The sequence below is a fragment of the Indicator indicator genome, chromosome 1 (genome assembly GCF_027791375.1).
Source record: "Indicator indicator isolate 239-I01 chromosome 1, UM_Iind_1.1, whole genome shotgun sequence".
In the NCBI taxonomy this organism is placed as follows: Eukaryota; Metazoa; Chordata; class Aves; order Piciformes; family Indicatoridae; genus Indicator; species Indicator indicator.
Genome location: NC_072010.1, coordinates 117345044 through 117370430, shown reverse-complemented (window position 1 = coordinate 117370430; position 25387 = coordinate 117345044). Strand labels below are relative to the sequence as shown.

The 25387-nt window shown below is 42.2% G+C and overlaps 2 protein-coding genes across 3 annotated transcripts in view; one reads left to right on the top strand and one right to left on the bottom strand.

Annotated features, from left to right (window-relative positions):
* Window positions 1-1639: 1639 nt before the first annotated feature.
* Window positions 1640-5696, top strand: LOC128977133 (trefoil factor 1-like). The gene is made up of 4 exons (XM_054394628.1): window positions 1640-1721; window positions 2729-2875; window positions 4516-4665; window positions 5680-5696. The coding sequence occupies exons 1-4, from the start codon at window positions 1640-1642 to the stop codon at window positions 5694-5696; spliced, it is 396 nt and encodes a 131-aa protein (XP_054250603.1).
* Window positions 5697-19296: 13600 nt separating this feature from the next.
* ABCG1 (ATP binding cassette subfamily G member 1) overlaps window positions 19297-25387 on the bottom strand; it is a 57695-nt gene continuing 51604 nt past the window's right edge. For both annotated transcript variants that reach the window (XM_054400074.1, XM_054400082.1), the window contains exons 11-15: window positions 24338-24506; window positions 22989-23089; window positions 22368-22526; window positions 20849-20967; window positions 19297-19525 (exon numbers count right to left, since the gene is read on the bottom strand). In XM_054400074.1, the coding sequence (XP_054256049.1) occupies window positions 19297-19525; window positions 20849-20967; window positions 22368-22526; window positions 22989-23089; window positions 24338-24506 (777 nt within the window). The remainder of the gene's footprint in view (window positions 19526-20848; window positions 20968-22367; window positions 22527-22988; window positions 23090-24337; window positions 24507-25387) is intronic.

Here is a 25387-nt window from a genome sequence, read left to right as displayed (position 1 = left end):
AATCTAAACAGTAGGAAAATGAGCTGTATTTTTTTCCCCTTGCAGACCAAAATCCTTCTCACAGGGCTAAAAATACTTTTCAACAAATAAAATTACCTTCAAAACACAACTATGGAAGTTAAAAGTTTTTGCTTTGAACGTTGCCAAGGAAAGAGACACAAACCAAACAAATATATAACCATCAAAGGCATGAAGACACAATTCTTTCAAAGATCAAAAAAAATGCATTGAATCTCAGTTTGGTGATGAACAGGAAGTATTCCCTTGTGGTTTATCAGTGGAAAAAGGGGTGCTGCAGAGCACCACAGGGGCTGTGTCTCACCCTGCCACTCTGCAGGTACCTGCTTTGGAGAGGGTGCAGATGCCCCCACCATCCTGCTGCCTGGCCCCCTCTCTTAACCACTGCTCTGCTTGTGTCCAAGTATTGGGAAGCAGCTAGAAGAAATGCCACAATAAATGGTAGCAAAACATCTAAAGGAGAGAATGAAGCCTGACAAAGCAGTCCAAGTCCCATCATCCTGAAACAGCACAGAGGCTGCTTTAGAGGCCACATTTGAAAACAGGACATAAGCAATTAGGAAATATTAATAAGTCAAACATGGCACTTGGGAAGATCTTTTTTGTCAGATCATGTGTCCATAGCATTGGATGGGTTGCAAAGCAACATGCCATGCCTGGGACCACACAGAAGGGATGGGGCAGCCCCTGACATGGCTCTCCTGGTACAGGACCCACAGGCACAGGACCAGTTGAGAGGAAGCCTGCTCCAGCTGTCTGACCTTCCTTCTTGTGCAGGACAGTGACTCCAAAATATCATCTGGGGTCCTTGGGTCTGCTAAGCATAGTGCCTGCAGGTCAGGCTGAGATCATATATAAACTCTCCTTGCCTGTCTTGAGTCTCTTGATGCTGTTGTCTTTATTGATTTTTTTTTTTTGTTCATTTATTTTGTTTTTGGTTTTCCCTGATCTTACTTTCTTTTCCTATTCCAAACTAGTGTAAATTGTCTCCTGTGTGCAAACAAACATCATCCTCAGCCAGGCTCAGTATTTCGCAGTCACACCTTCTACTTCTCTGCTTGCATTCTTCTTCAGGTGCACAGTTTGCCCTGTGGTCTCCTGAAGCTTGGAGGTATCACACCTCCAGCCCTTCTGCCTTCTCCATTTCAGATTAAGCATAAACATTTTGGCTTAAGGCCAAGGAAAAATTGAGGTAAAATAATACACACTCGGATAGGGAATAGATGTACATATTTGTCACTGGTGGCGACCATTTAAAGCTGCTCAGAGGTTTGAAATATTCTAATGGCAATGAAATCAGCTGGGGCTGCCAGAGGCACCCAGTGGCGTTCATTTAATAGATTGTTGGATCACGTCATAGAGAGGTACCTATAGGTATGCAACAGATACGTGATCAATACCTCTTGTGAGCCTAGAACCTCTTGTGAGCCTAGAAATTATCTCAGGGATATCAAAATATGTGTGGTGACATTTTCTAATTAAACAAAAGAAACCCCAACCTCTGGGTGAAGCGTTGGATGGAACAATGTTATCAGAGCTCACCAGGCAAACACAAGGAGCGTATAAAACAACCTGCTCCAAGAGAAAGCAGCACCTCTCCTCCTCCTGCCTTCCAAGAGCCATGGATCCCAAAGTGATCTGTGTCTTCTCTGTCATCCTTGTGGTAGCTCTCAGCACCCTGGCAGAGGGGATAGCTGCACCATGTAAGTACATCCATCTACAGTTGCCTTCACAGGTACGTAAGTGGGCCTGGTCCTGCTGACTGCAACTGCAGCAAGCTGACATATCAGGCTGCCAATGTCTTGCTCTGGTGTTATTACCAAAGCTGGAGTCTGCTTTTTATTTTTTGCAGAGAGATCTATGGCAAATTAAAAAAGACTGCAGGTGAAGTCTTGTGTTGGTGGAGTAATCTGGAATTTGCTGCAAAGGCTGAGGAACAGACATGTACAGTTGGGTTGCTAGACCAGGACCAGGGCTGGAACAGGAGTTAGCTTTGTCAAAACGGTCTTCTAACATTTATTTTGTGCTATTTTGCCACATGAGTAGAAAGGAAACAATCTGCCAGGTCATTTAGACAACTTAACAAGGGGAAAGAAGCTACCTCAATGACATAAACATATGAACATCTCCTGAACTTCTTGGCTGTGCATGACTGTGCAGTAGACTTAAAATGTTAAAAGTATAGCTGCAACTATTTGCATGTACTCCTATGTTTTTATAGTCACCTAACGAGAATGAAAACATTTTGTGTCTTTACACCTGTTCAAATATCCACTGGACCCTTATTTCTTTCTTTTTGCACTCAAAGTGGGCAAAACAACAAATGTTTATTTGCACGGCATTTGAAGTTCTGGGGTTTTATCATTTGATATGGTCTATTTGAAGCCCAGGAACCCCACTGTGCTGGGCTGACTTGGCCCCAAGAGAGAGCACGGATTCTCAAAGGGTGGAATACAACCCTTACTGAAGTCCATGAGAATTTAAAAGCAGTTTTTAAACCACCCAGGCCTTAGCAAGTGACAAAAAGCACACTTGTAAAGATGGGCAAAGCCTAGGAAAAGATTGTTGTTCCCAGTGGATGTTTGATAAATGCATTAGTAGAATCATAGAATCATAGAATCAACCAGGTTGGAAAAGACCTCAGAGATCATCAAGTCCAACCTATCACCCAAACTGACACCCAGTAACTTGCTACTTTTTCCCTGAACAGCAAGATGCCAGTGCAAAATAGCCCCCCTGGAGCGGAAAAACTGTGGCTACCCAGGAATCTCAGCAGAACAGTGCAAGAGAATGGGGTGCTGCTTCAACAACTCAGTCCCTGACATGCCCTGGTGCTTTACACCCAAATCAAAGAAAGGTAACATCTCTGCTAGAAACACTGATTTACCTACTGTTTGATTATGAAGAAATGCGTATAACGGGGAGCAGCTCTGCTTTTCCTCTTAGGCCAACAAAGCAACGCACTAATCTCTATTAGGTGACCACTGGTAGTAAAATTCAATGCCAAACTTTGCTTACCCATCAGTCTTCCGTCTCATCCTTGTCACACAAGATATTTCCTCTTCCTTCAGTCTTCCAGCTATCGAATAACCCATGCTGATCACTTAGAAAACATTTCACTGCCAGCGTTCATCAGCAGAGCAAGGGATCCTCAGCAATTTAAATGGGTTTTCCATGCGGCACAGGAGGACTTTTACACTGCATGCCAAAGAAACCAGAAAATCCCGAGTGGATGAACCCATCTGTAGTTGTTTGACAGCTGTACAAAAGACAACAGACATGCTGTAATTTCTAGGTTTTTTTTTCTCTTTTCTCCAGCCTGTTTTGATATTTGCTACTTCCTTCATGTTTCCCAGCGTAACTCCACTTGGTGACTTGTTTTCTCTCCCATTTTTGCTAACAGTTTTCATTCAATGGGGTATTAAAAATATCCCAGGGGAAATTATTTTCTCCATTAGAATCTTCCTTCTAAAGCTTCTAAACTTCTGCTTCCAGTTTTTGCCTTTGTTTTGTCAGAGAGGGCAAGAGCTGTTCTCCCAGTCCTTCATGGACTGGATGTGCAGTGTATGTAGCTCTGAACATAAGCTATATTTGCTGGGCTGACTGCATGGCTCCCTCTTAGGAGAACTTCAGGGCAACCTCAGCAGTTTCACAGGTGAAATCAAAGGAAGTGAGGGTGAAAAGGCAGTGTTTCCCAATAAGTAAACTTCATGTGAATCAAGATTGGTCAACAGGACTCAGAATTGCTGGAGGGAAGAAATTATTTTCCTCTCGAACATTTCACGAACATCTTGAAAAATGAGTGGCAGCACCTTACAGGGTCATTTTCATAGCATGACTTTTCTGAGCAGAACTATTTCAGAAGAGCATTCAAGCCAGGTGGTATAACCTCTTTACATGTGATCTGAGTTTAAATTGCCTGGATGAGCTGTAATTTGCTCCTCAGTGACCTATCTCCTTTCGAAAACTCCAGTTGGCATGCAGAGGAGACTGGGTTTCCTCTCCCTGCATTAGCCAGGCTGTTCTGGGGCTAATACTGAGCCAACTTATGAACATAGCCTGATCTGAGGCCAGTGTCTGTGGTAACATTACAGGAGATAGAGAATGACATAATGGTAGGGGTTGGTAGGGCCCTCTGGAGATCATGTAGTCCAACCCCACTGCCAGAACAAGTTCACCTAGGACAGGCCACACAGGAACATTTCCACTCCTCAGGTTGCTGCCTACCAGACACTCCTGGGAGCTAACTTTTCCTCTTCTGGCCTCTGAGGCTCAGCAGTAGTTCCTCATCTCTTGGTAGTTTTGCCTAACAAGGCATGGCAAAGATTTGGGTGGACTTGCCACTTGAAAATGGTATGAAGAAAGTCATCGCAGCTGTCAGGTCTGCTCAGCGAGCTCACCTTCATGGCCTGTGTTTTCTTTGTGTATTATGCCACCCGGCAAATGGATCATAAAGTAACAGAGCCTCCTTCCCTCTTTTGGTTTTGCTTTATGCAGTTAGGAAATTATGTCCCACTGATGCTCATGCCAGGAGAAACTGTGGCTTCCCCGGCATCACAGCTAAGCAGTGTGAGAGGAAGGGCTGCTGCTTCAACTCACATCCTGCTGGGGTCCCCTGGTGCTTCTACCACCGTGTGCTGGAGGAAGGTAACATCCTGCACAAGACATCATCCCCCCAGCCCCCCTGAACATACCACGGCTCCTGGAGGAGTCCATGCTACGCCTGGGCTTGGTGTGCTCTGCCAGCCCAGCGAGGTGGGAGACCACACTCGAGAAATTGGGTACAATGAGTGCTTCCTGGTGTGGGTGCAGAGTGTCCTCATCCAGGCCATGAGCTGGGAAGAGGTGGCTAAACCCTAAAAAGACCAACTTCTTGCACAGAGGGGTGGGTGTTGTCAGGGATCTGTGAGCAATGTGGCTGCAAAGGTAGTTGGGGTGCAGGTGTGAGCTCAAGCCCTCAGCTACTGCGATGGCAAGGAGCACTGCCAAACTCACATCTACTTTATCACAGGAGATAAAAGGTTTTAAAAGGTTTTGCCTCAGAAAAGTGGAAGGAAACATACAGAAATTTCTGCTCTCTTACTTCTATTGTTTCAGTTATGACTGACCTTTCAGCATATCTAGTGTAGATAACCAATAGCCTTAGGCAATTCCAACCCGCTCCACGGTCGCTTTTTGTGCTGGTAACTGTTTGCCACAATTTAGTTTTACTGATCTTATAGTTAGGAAACTCATATACAGATTGGGGTGGGGGGAAAGCAATTGCCTTTTTAATGTCCTGTACCTAGACAAAATTCTTTCTAGCATCTTGTGTAATTCATGGAGAAAACATGTTGCTTAATCTCCTTCTCCTCTCTACCTCCCCAGCTTGTTAAAGGAGAAACTTCCATCAAGGACCTTGCAATCTTTGGACCCACTCTAACACAAAACCACAGCCGAAGGTCTCAACTCAGACTTTATAGTTTGCCACATTTATATGACCTGAATTTGAGGTCACTTTTACCTTGAATTGCCTCATTTCTGATGAAAAGTTACTTGCTGGTTTTATTCTTTCGGTAGGCTGGTACCGTGCAGGACTTCACTGTAATAAAAGAACTAAGATTCAATTAATGAGTTCTCTGCTCTCTTTATTTTAAAGCTGTGGATTTCTCTGTTTCCCAGGAAATTCTGAATCTTAGCAAGCCACCAGTGAGAGATCAGTCACTAACACTTCTGAAGGAGCACAGAACTCTGCTTTTTGTGTTACTTCACACTTGCAAGTGACTGCTTGCATTTGTTAACTGGTGTGTGGCTTCACGTTAGCCACTTGCCTCTCTGAATACTGAAAATATTCATTTTCTATAGATCTATAGGGTTTGGGCTTCTGGGTGTCTTTTTTTGGTGGTGGTGGTTTGTTTGGGGTTTTGTTTTGGTTCAGTTTGGGGGTTTTGGGGGGGAGTTGTTTTTGTTTCCCCATTGAGACACAGGGAAAGGCATTTTTATTAGCTGACCATCGAGCTAGTCTGATTAAGACAACTCCTGCTCTCTGCATCCCCATGTCTCTGGTGCTGCCAATCCCTTCTTGCTGCTACCAACAGGGCATGAAATAGCTCAGGAAGGCAGGTTCCTACTTGGTACCATACCTAACCCAGCAGAGGCCCCAGTTGCTGATGCAACATGCAGCTGAATCACTGGGCACTCTCATTGTAAACCAGCGTCCCCACAAGCAAGTCTCATCGGTCGTGCTCAGGAAATGTCTCTGCAACACTGAAAGCAAGAAACAGGTCCCCCTTGCCCTGACCTGTGCTTAAAATAGAGCCTGCTGTGTTTTTTCCAGACACAGGAGAAGCTTCTGGTCTCCAGCAAGTGTAGCTGCTTTCTCCTGGGTGTCTTTAATGCTTGGCACAGCAGCTTGAATGGTTCCCTACTTCAGCTGAGTGACAGCACAGTAAAAAGCTAAGAGCACCGTTGGGAACAAAATGGGAAACATGAGACTGCCACAGCAGCAAACTCAGGACTTAGCAGCAAAAAGCAGTTGTGCAGGGTTGTGCTACAGGGAGAGATGCTGGTGGAGACACATGGCACCTTAGAGATTTCTCCAAGTACACTTTTGTGATGAGTGAGTTTATCCTTGGCAGTAAAAATTAGTCATTCATATAACCTAATTATCTCGTGCTTACAATAGACTCAGTAATATGATTTGTATACAGTAGGATATGGGTTGTAACATGAGCAATAAACTGACAAGTCTACTGAAAGTCTTTGAAGGTCTTTGCTGAGGAAGGTTTGGCACTACAGTCCACCTGAATTTGGAAGGCCTAAGCACAGTATGCTCACAATAATACTGCACTGCAAAATCTGATGCAACAGCTATGTGAATTCACTAGTAACAGGGCCTTCACAGGAGTGTCACTGGGAGAATGACAAGGCAGCCAAAATGAAAAGGCCAACCCTAATTAGTGCTGTGGGAAATCACCTTCAGGGACTGGAATTAGGCTGCCAGTCAGTGCTCTTCCAGTGCAGAGCTCTCACTGAGGCACACATAATCACTCTGCCTTCTGCAGAGGCACATGCCAACGTGAGCAACACAAGAGTGTAAGGGGGCATGCAGGCATTTCAGAGGAATAGGTTCAAATGTGTAAGTGTGGGTACTACTCTCTGTTTGGGTTCTGCCAGGGAGGCAGATGCAGGTCAGTGAATGACTAATTTTTCCTGCCTTGGATAAACTTAGTCATCACAAAAGTTTACTTGGACAACTCTCTAAGGAGCCATTTGTCTCCACCATTTTCTCCCTGCAGCACAACCCTGCACAACTGCTTTTTGCTGCTAAATCCTGCTGAGCTTCAACTTCCACAGCATACCAGGGCTGTATTGGGCTTTGTAAGAAAAGTAATGGACAGAAATGTTTTAGTTAAGGGGTGTGGGGTGTGTGTGCTATGTACTGCAATGTCCTCTTCTGCAAAGCCCAATTGAGAAACTCAGCCTGGCAAGGCACAGCAGTTGAAAGTCGTTGAAACTGCATCAGACCCTGTGATGAAATGGTTTGTGTGTGTTGGTGTGGAGAAAAACACAGGTGCAGGAAAGTCACACTGACAGCAGCCTAGCCCCAAAGGGATGAAGTGTGAAGTGTTAAACTTGCTCACTTTGCTGTCCCTGGGGATAATGTCCCCTGCAAAACCAATTAACTGCTGTATAATGACCAGCAAACCATTCCTAATGGTAGGCTGTGAAGGTACTGGGTCATGCAGTTGCTCCAGACATTTGAAGCTATAAATCAGAGTTAGTTGCTCATACCACAAAGAATTATGACCTAAGGATCTGTCATTATTAGTAAGTCCTAAGGGATGACCTCTCCTACAAGGGCAGCCTGAGTGAGGTGGGTCTGGTCAGCCTTGAGAAGAGAAAGCTTGAGGGAGACCTTATAGTGGCCTTGCAGTACCTGAAGGAGGTCTACAGAAAAGCTGCAGAGGGCCTATTTATAAAGGCCTGTGGTGACAGGACAAGGGGCAATGGTTTTAAACTAGAGTAGGGTAGATTTAGATTGGACATTAGGAAGAACTTTACTATGAGGGTGGTGAGACACTGGAACAGGTGCCCAGAGAAGCTGTGGGCACTGTATCCCTGGAACTGTTTAAGACAAAGCTGGTTGAGGCTTTGAGCAATGTGGTCTAGTGGGAGTTGACCCTGCCCGTGGCAGGGATGTTGGAACAAGATGATATTTAAGGTCTCCTTCTAACTCAAGCCATTCTATGATGGCTCCTCTGTGAATTTACATTAAGTAAATGCTTGAGGTCTTTCTGTGTAGACTATTATCCACGCTCACCCAAATGTCCAGGTGTGAAAACCAGCGGGCAAAACCCGAAGGAAAGCCACAGGCACTGAGGGTTTGAAGCTGGCAGGCAGACTCAACATAGAGGAAAGTGAAATCCCTAAACAGGAGTGTGCAGGCCTGCAGAGATGATGCCTACCTTCCTCTCCTCACCTTCCAAATCTCTTTGCAGCCTTCCCTCACCCAAATCAGTCACCATGGGCCTCATTCACAGTCCTTGGAGAGAAAAAGGCATGTCTTAGCTCAGAATCATCTGGATAGTTGGGAAGCCCCCAGCAGCACAAATGAATTACCCAGAAAGGACTCCTTCCTGCCTAGCTCCCGAAGTTTCTAGACAAGAAGCTCTCTGTATCTGCTTTCCTTGTTCTACCATCTCCACCTTTTGATGTTAGAGAGAGCAACTCAAGGGATAGGAGTGAGAGAGATGGGGAACACCACTACCCTGGAACAGATTTCTGACTCGGATGTTAACTTTCCAAGCTGACCTGGTAGCAGAGGCTCAAGAAAGACAAATCACTGAAAGGGAACAGAGGCATGCTGGCTACTGGCAACTGATGGCATTTTGAAGCTCACAGTCTGTCCAGAATATAGGTACAGGTAGATATGTGCAGTTCCTTCATTAATTTTGCATCAAGAGACTGACAGACCTCACTAGCTAACACAATTGAAATAGCTTCACATTACTGGGTGATGTAAAGTCTGTTCTTTTCTGTCCTTTCCTCTTTTATTTTTTTTTCTTTTTTGCTCTATCCAGCACTATGAAGAGAAATTAAAACAGAAACTTTGAAACTGTTTTTAGTGTTTCAGGCTGGCTAATTTATCCAATTAATCTGCATAATGGAAAGAAATCTGAGTACACCCACAACGCCTTGAGACCGATGGGTGGCCACACTGGGTTGTTTCATCCTGTTCAGCCATTCCTTTCCCTGTCAGTGACCAAAAGGGTTGTCTAGGGAGAGGTGCAGGATAAGCACATAATGAAGCTTCTCTTCTAACAAAATGCAGAACTGTCACAAATGTGAATCAGTTTTAACAAGCAAATATGAGAAGCCCAAATGAGGACTTAAGACTTTGCATCTCTGCAACTGTTTGTCCACCCACATTGCTGTACAGTGAGCGCTGAATAAGTAAACAAAGTTCTGAATGTTTCTGGGGAGTAACAAAATGTAGGTCAGCTACATGATTTTCATCAGCAAAGGTGCTACTGTAATAGGAATCAATTCTCTGTGACACAAAGCAATTGTGCTGATGAGGCTGTTATGCTGTTATAGTGAATGATGTTTTAAGTGACTAATGCCTACTAGTCCTACATGTCATGTAATCATGACAACTATGTGCAACCAATGCTTCAACTTCTAATAAAGGCTGAATAGAAAACGTTTGACATCAAGGATTGATTGCCTGTATGGTTCTTCTGTGAGTGAGGATATTCTACCATTTTTCAAAGCAACTGTAGCCAAAGAAAAGGTCTCAGAAATCATTCATTCTGAAGAAATGCAGGAAAGCTGTATTTGGCTGATGTGGATAATTAACAGGGGAGAAAACTAGGACAGACAAGGAGCTCAGAGCATATGGATGCTCTGATAACAACAAAGAATAAACCTGTAGCAATGTGGGAAAAGGATTAGACTGAAAGCACCTTTTCAATGTGCTCTCTTCAGATCCTATTCCCAAATGTCTCTAGAAAGGGTATGTTTCCTGCTACAGCTAGCATCACAAACCTCCTTTAGCAAAGCTCCTGTTCAAAAGGAAGGTTTCAGACAAGGTGCTAAACCAAAGTGAAATAGAATACAAAAACCAAAACGTTTCTCTTTTGACAGCAGCTAAATTCCATGATTCTGTCACAAGTTTCTAACAAGCTACTGACTGGTTTTACTAAAGCTTGAAAACTTGACCATGATGGCACTAAACAGCTTGAAAAGCAGAAGGTAAAAACCACAAAAATCAAATCTGATACCCAGTGTTATAACCAGGCAGAACAATGATCTCAAGACCCAGGTTCAGTTTCCAGGAGCTTACTGACACTGTCAGGCTGAGTTCAAAAAGAGGAACTCTTTTGGATGCAGGTTGCAGAACCTTCCTTATGAGCAAGCTTCAGGTGAGAGTTTCAGAAGCTCTCAGGCTAGAGTTTCTCACATAACTCTCTGCAAGAAACAAAAGTCTTCTTTGGACAGAAAAGCCATTATTACTCTGTAGGTGTTTTTTTTCCCCAGTTTGCATTTTCTAAAGCATTTGAAGGCTCCTAGTGTCAGTATACAAAGCAGTGAGCTGCCTGACTACCTAAGACAGCATGCATGGTCTCTGTCTCAGTATACTCCACCCACCAGGTACAAAATGTGTCCCCAGTACTAGAAGACAATGGCCAAACAGCCATGACTTTGCTTTAAAAGATGTGCTGCAATGCCTAACACACTCAAGTGCTACAACTATCTAGCAGCACTCACAGGTGCTACAGAAGAGGATGTGGTTTTGTTCAAGTGTTTGCAGTCATTTTGTGCTACTCACCCTGCTAGTGAATGGTAACATTTCTGTGTGCTTATCAGAGGTGAGCAGGGCAAGAAAACAAAGTACTTCTCAGCTGAAGCCTAATGTATCTATTCATCTAGCTAGAATAACTTGTGCTTTGTGAGCAACCTTTGCATAGTCATTGTGGTACCCAGAAATTCCTCTCAGAGAAGACACTAGACAAATGAGAGAGTGTTGTAGGGTCTTCTCTCCCATTTCTGACTTAGATCTCCCAGGCTTCCTTCAACATCTGCTTCTGTTTCTGAGCATAACAAAAAGTTATTTTTGAAAACAAATACTGATTTAATACTGATATACCACAACTGAAATTAAACTCAAGAAGTCTTAGAATCATAGAATCATTAAGGTTGGAAAAGACTTCCAAGGTCATCAAGTCAACTGTTAACCTAACACTGACAAGTCCACCACTAAACTATGTACCTAAGAACCAAATCTAGACATTTCGTGTAGAATTCCAGGGATGATGCCTCCACCACTTCTCTGGGGAACCTGGATCAATGCTTAACCATTCTTTCAGTGAAGACATTTTTCCTAATATCCAATCTAAACCTCCCCTGACACAACTTGAATCCCTTTCCTCTCATGCTGTCACTTTTTACCTGGAAGAGGAGCTTCACTACAGCCTCCTTTCAGGTAGTCATAAAGAGAGATAAGATCTCCCCCCAGCCTTCTCTTCTCTGGTTAAACAACCCAAATTCCCTCAGCCACTCCTCCTCAGATTTGTGCTCTAGATCACACACCAGCTTCGTTGCTCTTCTCTGGATATGCTCCAACAACTCAGTATCCTTCTTGGATTGAGGGGCACAAAACTGCATACAGTATCGTGGGGCTTGAAGTGCAAATTCTAACATGAAAGGCTTCCTGTTCTGGTTTCTGGGCATTGGTCTTTTACACTGTGCTGGTCGCTGTGTGCTTGGGTAGTGCTCTGCTTTTGGCTTTTGCTAAGGTGATTGTACAGCTTATGACCTCATTAAACTCATCTCAACCCAGCTTTTTTTTTTTTTTTTTTTTTCCTGGTGTTACTTTCCTCCTTATGTGGGGGGGCAGGGGGTACTTGCTTGTTAGAGCAGGCTGTGTTCACCCAGGACAGTATTTCTGTAACCTACGTGTATTGGGAGTTACCTGAGACCACCACAATGTACATCCACAAGAAGAAATTTGATGTCCCTGCTGGCTGCCAGAACCTAGGAGCAGGCAGTGAAAACGTATCACTGCCAGCTTCCCTTTGCGAGAGAACAGGAACAAAGGCATCTGTCTGAAAATAATAACACTTTATTTGATTTTATGTTTGTGTTTGGTTTTTTGTTTGTTTTTTTGTTACATTATCATAAATGTTCTCTAGTCTCAGGAAACAAAGCCCTAGTTTGGAAAATAATGCACATACAAATCTCTTCTTGCAGGTATTAAGTATACAGAAATATACAAAGATTCCTCTATGACTGTAATACATCATCAGAATGCCCCACATCCCACATTCTTACTCAGGGCTCACTGCACCAGTAAGCATAAACTACAAAGGTAACAAGCAACCTGAAAAAGACATGGTTTATACAATAGAATTATATATAAGTTTTTATATATATTATATATCTACAACAGTGCAAATATATCACAGCGTGCAGGCAGCAATAGTCTCTAGAGAAGCATAATAAAATTGATTCATAGTAATGCAAATGCATTACAGAAACAAGAGACAACAATGACTTACTAGATATACAGAATATGCACACTTTAGCACGCTGATTTAAAATGATACCTTGCATTGACTCTTGCTTTAGAAAAAAAGAACAAATGTTAAATAATTCAGTAACAGATTCAAGGGCAGTATCTCACAATAAGGTCAACTGACTCAGGTAAGGTATTTCACAAATCTTTACTGACACGAGTGCTGATGCACTGCAGGACTTTTGTGTCCTTTTTAGATTTATCAAGTGTAATCTTTTTCTTACATTTCATTTACTTTTACTGTAATTTAAGAGCATTTTTTTCTGGTTTTTGGTTGTTTGTTTGCTTGGGGTCTTTCTTTGTTATACTTTATCAGATTTGAAAAGGTTGGTGAGTTTATCACTGAGGCCAGGAAAGCTGTTTTCTTTTGGTTCATTTTTTTTTTTCTGTAATAGAAAGGAACTTGCATAATTATTACCCTAAATGGGCTACTAAAATAAACCACAACTGGGGTCAGAAAAAAGAAGGTGTCACAGATACTACTGGAGTAAAATAAAAGTCAACCTTAAAAGTAAGGATTTCCACGATGCCTTGCAATCTGCTTAAAAAGACATTTTAGATTTTTCTCTTCTTGAAAGAAAAAAGCACACCTATAGATCCAGCACATTAAGTATTTGGTAGCTCAAAGAAGTTTGAAAGTTGTCCCTCTCCCTTCAAGTACCTCACACTGTTCCCAAGCACCTCATTTTTACACCCCACATGAACAGCAGACACAAATATCTCGCTGTAAGGATACAAGCAACTGGTAAGCAGGAACTGAGCTGCATGGAGGCCCCTAGAAAGAAAATGGGTCAACGAAACTTGATTTATCTCAAAGGCATAAACAATGCAGAGAATGCAGGCTGGCAGGCTGAGCTATGAGGATTTCTTGTGCCAAAGATGTGTATTTTGATCAGTCATCCTTTGTTTTACTGAGCTGGCAATGGGTCTCCACAGAAATCCAAATCTCCTGAAGAAAGGTTCTATAGGTGGCAACTGCATGAGTTATGGTTCATTACAAGATTTTGAAGTAATACAATCACCAAAGCTACATTTTTTGGTCTACAGTACCATTACTCCTTCACAAATTCTGTGTGAAATATGAACAGAAACAGAAATGCACTAACATATGAACAGAATTAAAAGGAAACTTGTTATGCTTGCAGGCTCAACCTGCAACTTTGGGACATGGAATATGCAGAATGTATCTGGGGTTATAAAAAATCACTCAGTGGGATACATTACAGCAATTTCTTTATATATTATGAAAACAGATAATTTAAGAACAGGCCAGTAGGAGTTGATCCCTGAAAATACTACTGCCCCTATCCAAGAACAGCAGAGCTTATGATTAACCTCAGTGACACACAGCACTTAATTTATGCACTCATCAGTGCTGTGTGGCAGTGTCACAGGCACAGCAACGATCAGCCTGTGACAAAACTGATACAGAGGGCATGACACGGTGTCACTTTCTGCCTACTTCTGCCCAAAAGCTTCTCAAATTATCACACTTTATAAATAGCTTCCATACAGAACTAAAGGAAAGAAATTCCTGAGCAACTGCATCATATTGGGCTGTTCTGGTAGGAAAATGGATACAGACAAGGTGATTTTCTTAAAGAAAAAAAAAGAACAACACATGGGAAGGTACCTCTGCAGCTGCCACTGAGATGCCCTCTGCAGAAATACAGGCCCACAGTCAACCTCCTCTGGAGGAGCTTTAGACTAGCTACTGCCAAAAGCAGCCTCGATGCTTTCTAACACTTCTGCTTTTAGTAGGGATCTTTGCTGCTCTATGTGAACATTAAAGGGAACAACAATCCTAACACTCAGAGCTCAGGGTGAAGAGTTCAGACCTTTTCTAACTTACAGTAACGCTGCATAAATGAGGTAACTTCAAACATCACATCTACTTGCTGAGTGGGCTATGGCACCCACAATACATGATCAGTATTAACATGTTTCCATTTTAGCAAGGAATTGCTTGAACTCCCAGCACCCTCCTCACACACGCTTTCTGAGGAGCTCTGTTTGAAAACACCATGATTGCACCTTAAGCCTCTCCCTCTGTGCTTTGTTATAATTTCTGAGTATGATCAGTCTTCTGATAGAGCAGAAGACAAAATAATAAAATAATATTCCAATAACACTGAAAAAACCCAATTAACTAAGATCAATTAATTAATGTGAATAAATATGAGTAAGTCTTAATTAAGATCCCTTCCTGCTTAGTTTGAGGGGAAAAAAAAAAAAAAAGTTGTCCTTGTTCAAATATAAAGCAGTCCTGGCTTGGCATTTCTTGTAAGAAAAAAAAACCTGCAAGTTAAATTTTCCTTACCAAAAACATGCAGAAAACAAAAGCAATTATGCAAAGCAACAGTAAATATAGAGAAAAAAAGACACTTATCCTCATTTCCTCTTCCCCTCAAAAGAAGCACTTTGGAATTCAAGAAGATTAATTCAGGATCACTGTGAAGGTGTAATCTCCTAGGGGCTAATCCAAAGCACATGGACTTTTCAGCATAGTCTGTTTAGACTGCAAACATTTCAGTCTTCCTGTGCAACACAGCCCTCATCCAGCAAAGTGCTTAAGCCCAGGCTTTATTTTGAAGACATTTATTGTTCTTTGATTCACAAAAGGCAATGCAGATGTGAGAAGTTACTAAGATACTTATTGACTTTGTTGGAACAGGGCTTTGGAAGATGGTACTGGATTCAAAACCATCCATCTAGTGTCAAGAAAATAGAAGAGACAGGACCTCCTCTGTGAAGATGACTGGAGTGGGAGGGGTCAGTATGTACCACAGTTCTTTCCAGAATTAAATGTTTAATGAAACATTCCTTTCTGTTGACAATATTGCCTTTGACACAGAAGAGTAGATCAAAATGCCAGTCACCTGATATATCCTGCACTCAGACTCAAGTGTTCATTGTCTCCCACTTACATAACCAGCTCTCCCTGTTGTGTGTACATATATTCCTCTCCTTTAATTAAAAATATATATATATATATATATATCTTGGCCTCCAAATACTAAGAAGTGATCAGAATTTCAGCACCAGATATTCTTCTGTTAAAAAAAAGAGCTCTGATCTATAAAAATAAAATTTTCTCAATTTCTTATATGAGTAGAATCTGCTTTCCAAATCTTTTATTGAATTGTAAATAATAATGCTTTAAACTTTCAGCAACTTTCCAATTGTAAGCAAGTTTCCTCAAAGAAAAACAACAAAACAAAACAAAACAAAACTAAAGCACAAGTCTTAGCTGATGCACATAGTAACCAAAACAACATTTTAAAACAAGTTGAAATAAAACAAGGAGGCAAACAGAACATTGGGGTCTTCCAGCAATCCCAACCGAAATCATACATTCAATCTTCAACAGACCTTTAACAACCTTTAGCCTCTCATGCAACTGTTAGTCCAACTGTGTCTGCTTTGAATGGTAATAATGGCATTGATTTCAACCAGTTTATGGCTATCTAAATATGGCTATGTAAGTTGAGGACTTGAAGTCTTTAGAACCTTGCTGGCCTGTGTTCTTCTGCATGAAGCCTCCAGAGCTTCACATTGTGCTTGCTTAACACTACAGCACACACATGCTCAGTCCATCAACCCAGGAGAGCGTTTTAGACCAGCCTGTTAGAACTTATTTTCACATAAATGGAAAAAAAGCCAACCTGAGACTATGTTAAAAATCTTTGCAGTAAATGAAAACATAATTGGGATGGATTTGGAATACTTCTGTCCCACAGTAGTGACAAAAGAGGTATTGTTAATTTTAGAGCTAAGGAGGGAAAGAATGATTATCTCATATATGTGTAGCACTGAGTTTCAAGAGAATTTATTTCTTTACTGGGATATTACAGTCTGAAAGTGTTCCTTAGAATAGTAACTTTCAGCTAAATGCTGCCAGCAGACAGATGGAAAAAAAGCATATCCATCAAAAAAAAAAAAAAAAAGCAACAAAAAAATGGGAGTCACAAAAATTGTTCCAGATCATTCATTTCTTAGGTACAGCCATGGAAGACCAGACTTCTGGCTATTATAATACAACACAAAGTTACAGTACAGGAGGACGTGTTGCAGACTAAGGAGGTAAAACAAGAAAGTCTACAATACAAACATAGGAATAAGCACAGATAACAAGACAGATCCAAGGAACCCATACTGCTAAATCGGTCTAGATAGGAGAAGACAGCATTGTCATTGTGTAAGTTAACAGTGTTGAATGTCAGCAGACATTTTGTTTGGTGCACTGCAATGGATGTTCAATGTAGTATTTGGTAAATGGTGTGGGAAAAGCACAAAACATGAACCCTGAAGGTATTTGATGACATAGATGTCACACTTTCATATTCACCTAGCCCAGCAGTGTGCAACAAGCATTAATTTGTCAAGCGTAGTCTTTTGCCTGCTTGCAAACAGCATCTGAACTGCCTGATAGATTCACAAATATTTTGAGTCTTTAAACAGCCAAGGTACACTGTGCCAAGGCATTTCAGCTTGCAATTTGTTTAAAACTGGTCACAGTTATGAGTAATATTTAGAATAGCCAAAATTCTTCATTTCTGACATCTGACAGCCTTCTAGGTCCAAACCCGCTTGTGATTATATCTTGAAAAGCTGCAGAGTTGCATAAAAGCTTTTTTGTGTGTGAAAAATTAGAAACAAAACTATGCAAAGAGATTGTGTAAGGGTTTGTAGTTTTTTTTTTCTTCTGCAATAAAGACTGACCTTGCTAACACAGGTCAATCTTATTCTCAGGGAACATTCAGCTAACCTTCCTAAAACATGTGACTTGATTTCAATATTCCAGAACTTGGGCTTAATTCAAGTGCCCTCAGTTTAACAGAGACACACACTCTAAGTCCGTGTTGGTAAATCAACAGAGCCTGGGCATGGGCCAGGGAAACTGGGAAACAATTAATTGTCTTTGATGCTAAATGGCAGAGCTGTAGCTCAGCATAGCCAGAGCTCTGCCAGACAATGCTTGAGCTCTGTCTAGAAGCTAGTACAGTACAGGGACCTTTCCTATTTACCCCAGTTGCCTGAGGACTGACAGAGCTGGCCCTAGCACTATTTAGCTCACTTGTATAGAGAGAGCCAAGGAGTCTCTGAAAATAGTCTGTGACTTGTGACTGCTGGTGGTTAGCAGATGTGCAAGGTCTCTCTTCATGTGCTCTGCTGTCATGAACTCCTGAATGGTTTGTTGACACTTCGCTGCTTCCAATCTACCAAGACTTCACCATCCTGAGAGGAATAGTGCATTTATAGAATCTGCAGGTCTGACTCAGAGGTCTGTGACATGAAGGTAAACACATGGTAATGGCAGACAGCAGTGGAATTTGCACAGAAGTTCACCAAGGGGTCCAACGTGTGTAAGGGGCTCCACAATTTGAGTTGAAAAACAAAACACATGAAAATCAGTGACAAAATTCACATCAACTTGGATCATGAATTTCCCATCAAGTTTGCTAAGATGAGATATGCAAAACAAATGCATGCTTCCCCTAGGTGGGTGTTTGGATTGATTAGCTATTAGTTCCCATGTCACACGAATAAACATAGGGATGAGAACAAAACTTCTTGGTGTAACTAGACCTGCAGTATTACAAGGTCATTTGTATATTTTGAGGAGAGTTCTACACCTAGCATCTTGCAGATAGAATGAACCAATACTGCCATATGAGGCAGCTGCAAGTGTGCTAACACAATGTGCCAGGCTTTGAGCTATGGATAGCTCCTGAATTCCCATTAGGCTTTAAGAACCGCTCAGGTGTTAGGGACAGATTCTGCTTTCACAATTTATGAAAAAATGAGCCTTGGAGTGCTTTGATTTTTAAATTCACAGGAGGTAGATCAAAGAGATAATGAACAAAGTCAGTATTTTAAATATCACAAATATTGAGGACTTACAAGACACTGCAGAATGTTTTTTTCAATCATTCAGCAACAGCTTGAACTTGTCTAAGTGCCTGTGCTGTCTATTGATGCATTCAAATATGGATCAAAGGTTTAGTGCAGACTCAGAATCCGACTTTTCCTTGTACCATTACAGTTTTCAGATATGAGACCAGCTCAACAAGTAAAGCACCAGAATTCCAAATTTAGACAGAAACAAAAATAATGACTTGAATCACTTTGCTTTAAAAAAGTATCCATATTAAAAAGATATCTTTACCTTATTAAGTAATACATTTACAGGCTTTTGGCCAGAGAGGGTAATTCTGTGGAAAAGAATTGCAAAATAATACATAGAAAACTGCAAAGATGAAACTCTGAATTTAAAAAGATGAGAGAATCCTATTTTCTTTGCATTCCCCACTTTCAATCTCATTATCTTGCCAACTTTATGACATACTATTCTGGCTACAAGGACTTGTATCTTGGTGAACTTACCATGAAAGTGGTTTTCATAAGGAAAGTTCTTGCAGCCAGATTTTTTATTACAGTTATGCTGCCTCAGTACTGATATTCTGTGGTGTAAAATTCCCTTCTATTTCTTCTTCCTAGTTAAAGCCAGAAAGTGTAATGAAAACATGACCCAACCCAACTGGACTGATTGGCTTAACACTATATGTCCACTACCCCATTATGGTTCTCTATGGGCTAGGTCGTAACAGCATCTTAGCTGGGCACTGGAGACTGGCCTGCCACAGTGAGACAATGTCAAGTGCCCTCTATTGCATGTCTAAAGATCTTCCTACTGCATTGTTTTAGTTGTTTTTCCTTTACCTCTCTGCTCGGATTTTGTATCTGAGGACAAAATAGGCAATTAGGCGCAAAGAGAAGAAGAAAATTCCAAGAACAATGAAGTCCAGGTAAAGTTTGGCATTTTCTACATCCAGTTCTCTCAGAATGGCCTCTGATTTTTGAAAATGGCAAGTCTCATCTTTGTCACAATGCAGATCTTCTCGATCCAGTCCATAGATGGAGAGAATAACGCCTTCGAACCCGTATCTGGAAAGAAGGAGGATGGGAAAGTCCCAATGATCTGTTTAGAAGTATTCCACCAGCAACAAAATTCCTATGAGACCTTAGCTGAAACACTGAGGGGTTCAGTATTAGTCTGACACACGTTTCTTGGGGCAAGTTCTATCGCTATTATGATCAAGCAAGTGTCCTGTCACTGGTATTTTGAGTAAGACTGAATAAGGACAGAAGTTTTGCCTTTAACTGCTTCTAGCTAGTGAACAGTGCAATTCCTTCAAAGAAAAACTGTTAAAAAGCTCACATTCAGAAATAACCCTTTTAAAAGAGATATTAGTTCAGTGTTTTAAAAATGAGCAAGGGGGACACTGTTATGAAGTCAGAAATCAATCCAGTCAGTGCATCAGTCTGGAATGTCTCTTGTCTTTCCTTCAATGTGCTATGGTTCCACTGACTGCACAGTTCCCACATCTTCCCCTGGCATTGGGCACACTCTAGCATTTGACTTTGTCAGCAGATGCACCATCACAGATCCCACGCATATGATAGCTCTCTCCAGCTCCAGGAGACCCCACACAGGCTAGATAAGGCCTCATCAAGAGTTCCAGCTACTAATTCAAGGAGTTTGTCTCTTAATCTTTGAGCGGTGTCTGTGTAAGACCTCACTTCCCAAATTAAGAGTTTATTTTAGCTTGGATTTTTTTTCAGTAATAATGCAGCTTGGCCAGAGTGGGGAAAAGGAGGATGGGAAAATTCACCTCATCTAATTTAAGCTATGAAAATTTAAATGTCTAAAGTATCCCTCCATGCTATGCTCCAGAGGTTTCCTGATGGCAACCATCCCATCTTAGGATAGCTGTCTCAGACAGTGAGAAAGACAAACGCAGCTACAAAGGTTCTTTAAAAAGTGTCTTAGATAAGAGATGACACAAATCCCATGCCTCTTGTGGCAGTGCTACTGCACAACTTAAAACCAGGTCTTTATCCAACAAGTCTACCCAGGATACAGCAGTGATTTATACAACCTTTCTTCCATAATGAGGCATACTGTCCCTATTATTTCAGAACTCCACTATTATTTCAGAACTCCACTAATGCAAAGCCCAGGAAGATTTGCATACTGTGCAATGCCACTGAATTCAAGGGGACTGACATGAACTTGTGGTCAATAATCTGTACTGCATGTTCCTATCTATTTCATATTATACACAGCACAAAATGCAGAGAGCTAATGTGGTACCCGTCATAGGTATGTTTATACTCTAAACAATGTGATGTGAACGTAGCTTTTTTGGCACCCAAGATAACCAAGTGAACATGCAAAGGCAAACAAAACAGCATTTCCAGCAGTACCTGACATAAGAAATGTAGGACATCCACTGGAGATATGTTGGGATGGTATCAAAGCTGACAAAAAACCCAGAGAACAGAAGCACTGGGATGGCAGTAACTGGGCCCACAAATGTGGCCACCTGTAAAGAGAAGGAACAAACAGCCTCTTGTCACATGGTCGGAGTGAAATAAAAATTAACTTGCAACTTTCATCTCATGTCCTGACCTTCAGTGAGGAAACCAGCCTTTAGAAGAGTAGACCTTTCTTATGGCAAAGCCTTTGTTCCATGACAAACCCAAAGAGACAATGCAGACTTACTCTAGGCACTGGGGAGTGATGTCATTCAAGTCCTACTTATAATGCTACTTCCCAAAATTACCACAGTCCCAAATACTAGAAAACCCCTGATATTTTTTTCCCCATGATTTCTTGTAAGGGAGAGGTTAGATGCTGATAGTAGAAGAAAACAGGCTCCTCCCCTCTTCCTAAACCCTATTACTGGTTAACAATGTTGCTGTGCTGGGATTTGTCCTTTGAAGAACTTTAACCCATCAAGAAATTTACAAAGCCAAGACTGGCACTGTAATTCTTTTGCTTCAGTAGGTATGAGATTCCTATTTCTAAGTATTATCTTTCCTCACTCCCCACTGAGGACACACAGACCTCCTTCCTCATTAACTCCACATGAACAGCAGCTGCAATTGGTCCTAAAACATTGTGTGGAGCATAAGGAACATCTCTAGCTATGTGGCTTTGGTGGGGAAGACAGATCTTGACCCAGCTCCAGCCTGTCCTCTTTACATACTGCAAAGGGCAATACAGCTGTCTCTGGAGAGAGCAGAAGCACAGAGATTACACAACAGCACTAAGCTGGTCTCCACAGGGTGGTACAGAGAGACAATCAAGTCTTCTACTGCAGGAATCTTGATAGCATCAATGCATATTAATGTTAATATTACCTGTTACTAAAAATACCACAAAACAGTTCTGCTGTGGAATGTTCACCTCAGCACACCTCCTGTCATAAAGCAGGATGAAGTTACACAGTCAAGCCTCCAGTCTGAGAGTCATGCCAACATCTGCTTCTCTACCTCCCTCTACAGAAGTTCGGTTTCTGAGCAAGCCTTTTCCTGCCTTCCCTGCTGCAATCTTTTTGTATGTGCATGGAAGAACCCTCTCCTGAGCTACTGATCCTCATGGTCTACCTCCACTTTGTAGATGCAGAGAAACGCATCAGTCCTGCAATTTCTAGGATCTGCTGCTCAGCCTGGGATGAATGGCAAGTGACAAGCCACTCAGGCAGGGGCAGGAACAGCCCTGTTCAGATGGGGAAGGAACTTCAGAGCCTCACATTCAGCACATGTATATGCTGTTTAACTTGATGTTACTGGGAAGCATCAAGTAACTGTATCAGACCAAGAAAATTATTTGCCTATCTATGTATCAAGAAACGGCTTGGGGATATTGCAGCAGGCACAGTAAGCAGTCAGTTTTAGGAGACAGAAGGGTTCTTATGAGACCACACACCACCATCAATACCTGGAGAGATGTAGAGGCTGCACCTATGAGAAGACCCAGTGACTGAGCCACCAGGGATGTCATGGTTCCCAAGGCTGCAAACAGGACAAACCGGAGTGCATCAGATGGCTGAGAAGTCATCCAGTACACAATGCTGCAGTAAGCCACAGGAAACATGATCTGCAAGGAGACACACTGGGAGTAAGCCCATTAAAGCCACTGACTGTTGCTCTGAATAAAATCAAAACATGGGGGGTTCCAATCAGTCCACAGCTTTCAGCCTCTCCTTTACATGACAGGCATGGCTGAAGAGAATAAATGCATCTGCCACAGACTGTGGTATCTGTCCTACTACTTCAGCATTAGAAAACAGATCCCACTCCCTTACAGCCCTTTGCAATTCCCCTTCTGCAAAAAACCCAACGATGGTTATTTCTTTATTAAAACCTGACTGGGTCAGGTTTCAGCTTTTGTGAAGTCCTGCTGTTTACTCTTAAGGTGCTTCTGATTTTGACCTGAAGCTTTGGCACACACAAAGGGACAGATCTTCCACTATTCGAATGGATGAAACACCAGGGCTTGGCAAGCGGACTCCCCATGAGCTTCAGTGGTTCTTATTTTATGGAAGAGTAGAGCATATACCTGAAAAGGAACATCAGCCATGGTTTTGGCGAGATAGTAGGCTTTTAGGCTGTACCAGTAGTTCAGATGCTCTCTAAGAAATACTCCCATCTCAAGAGGAACTACAGAAAACACAAATGAGCAAGTTAGGTTATCCATGCACCATAGTGCTGCACATAGTGATGTTGTTTATCCATGTCTAACCCTGCACTGCTGCAGTCCCACAGATGGACTGTGACTCTGAGGTCTCTGACAGACCAGCAACAGTTTCAATGACTTGCAATGAAATGTAAGAGTTAAATGAATGAAATGTAAGAGCTCTAAGAGTTGCTCAGTGTTTAGATTAAGTACTGCCCTTAAAGAGGCTTTTAATTCAAAAAGTGGTATCAAAACTTAAAGAATCTTGTTATTCTTTTCGGTCCAACAGGGAATCCAAAGTAACAGCACTCACAGAAGTAGCATGGAACAGTCCATACTGCAGATGTTTGCTTCTGACACCACATGTCTGATCACCACTGATCTTACACAGAAGTCATGACTTTGAAGTCCTAGAGAAATTATTACATCCCCACTAAGACCTACCACAAGCTCATGACACTGGCACCAACAGTCCAGGATTGAAACAGTGAACTATCTGGGTTAAGAAACACTGGCAAAACTGGGGGGAGAGAGGTGCCACTGGACAAGTCTATCTGTGTCTCTACACAGCAGTTTAGTGAGTGCAAGATTTACCCCCACACCTGTCTTAGAAGTCTCCCCAGAGCATCTTTCACAGTGCTGTATTTTGCAGAGCTGTAGCTGGGTGTCGGTAACACACCAGTGTTTGGGCTACTGCTGAGCCAAGCACAGAGGCTGTGCTTTTCCAACACTCCCCCAACCCAAGAGCACACTGAGGGGTGGGCAAGATCTTGGGAGGGGACACAGCCAGGCCAGCTGACCCAAACTGACCAAAGGGGTATTCCATGCCATATGATGTCAGCTCAGATATACAAGTTAAGTGAAAGAAAGAAGTGTGGGGATGTTCATTGATGACATCTGTCCTCCAGAGTAACCAATACATGTATTCAAGACCTGCTTCCTAGGAAGTGGCCAAACATCCCTGCTGATGGGAAGTAGAGAATAACATCTTTCTTTGCTCTTGCTTCCACACACGGCCTTTGCTTTGGCTTTGCATTTTATTAAATTGTTTCTATCTTGACTCACAGGCCTTTGGTTGTATTTTCCCTCTCCCCTGTCCATCTAAGAAGGGGAGTGATAGAGTGGCTTTGGTGGGCATCTGGCTGCCAGCCAGGGCCAAGCCACCACACAACACCCTCCCAGTTTACTGCAATCTCCTTATCCATCGATGTAACATTGGGACTGGTACTCACATGTAAGGACAGTTGGCATGAGTGCAGCAAACATAAGGAACAACATGGAAAAAAAGAGGAACCCAGAGTTGCTGAGGACTTTCTTAGCTTCATTGCCAATGCCTAAGTAGAGCAAGCCGATGAGCAGCCCAACGCCAATGTGTGAGGTGATACGCAAGTGCGTCAGGACCTACAAGCAAGGAAAGAGTAATCTTTCTGACTCGAAAGTCTGGGCTCAAAAACAATGGCAGTGTGACTGAAATTAGATATTCAGATGGCATAACAGGAGTATTTCTGTCCAGAAGAACTTAGATAGAAATGTTCATTTCCTACTGGCAAACTGGGCTTCAAGCTAAGGAAGACTTCTTGTAATGAGCTTCCTAGTGTCAATCAGTTGTTACAGTACAGAACGTTTCTTCCTGCAAACGCAGGCAGAAACTGCAAATGCTGCAACCCCAAATCTTACTCTCTGACAATGTCACAGAGCCACTGGCCCTCATTCACCAGGACAAGACTTTCTCTCTCAGTAGAAGATAAAACTCCAAGAGAAGAGAGGCAGAAAAGGTATTTCAGGCTTGTAAAGACCAAACTAACTTAATCAGGCATAAATTGGCGTTCTGTGCCTTCTCTGCAATACAGCATTACTGCAAAAGGTATGGAAGAACAAAAGAAATAAAATTAGGAACAGCTGCAAGCCTTTACAGTTGATCAGGAAAAAACAACACTGTTCTTCAACCTATGTATCACAAAACAACTTAGTTTCCCCTTGGCAAATATGAGAAGACCATATGATCCATGACTAGCACTTATACACCTCTAAGAAATGCTCTCCAACTGTACCAGAGACATTCTGATCACCCCGCTGAGCAACATGGAGAATGTGAAGCTGTATGCACACTTTAGATTACAAAAGCCCTCCCATATAGAATCATAGAATCATAGAATCAAGAAGGCTGGAAAAGACCTCAAAGATCATCGAGTCCAACCTGTCACCCTAAACCTCATGACTATCTAAACCATGGCACCAAGTGCCACGTCCAATCCCCTCTTGAACACCTCCAGGGATGGTGA

What these genes read in the sequence shown, in the direction of transcription:
- LOC128977133 (XM_054394628.1), top strand. Translation starts at nt 1,640, where the DNA reads ATGGATCCCAAAGTGATCTGTGTCTTCTCTGTCATCCTTGTGGTAGCT. An exon ending in AGAGGGGATAGCTGCACCAT is followed by an intron (nt 1,722 to 2,728) that starts GTAAGTACATCC and finishes TTCCCTGAACAG; the next exon opens with CAAGATGCCAGTGCAAAATA. An exon ending in TACACCCAAATCAAAGAAAG is followed by an intron (nt 2,876 to 4,515) that starts GTAACATCTCTG and finishes TGCTTTATGCAG; the next exon opens with TTAGGAAATTATGTCCCACT.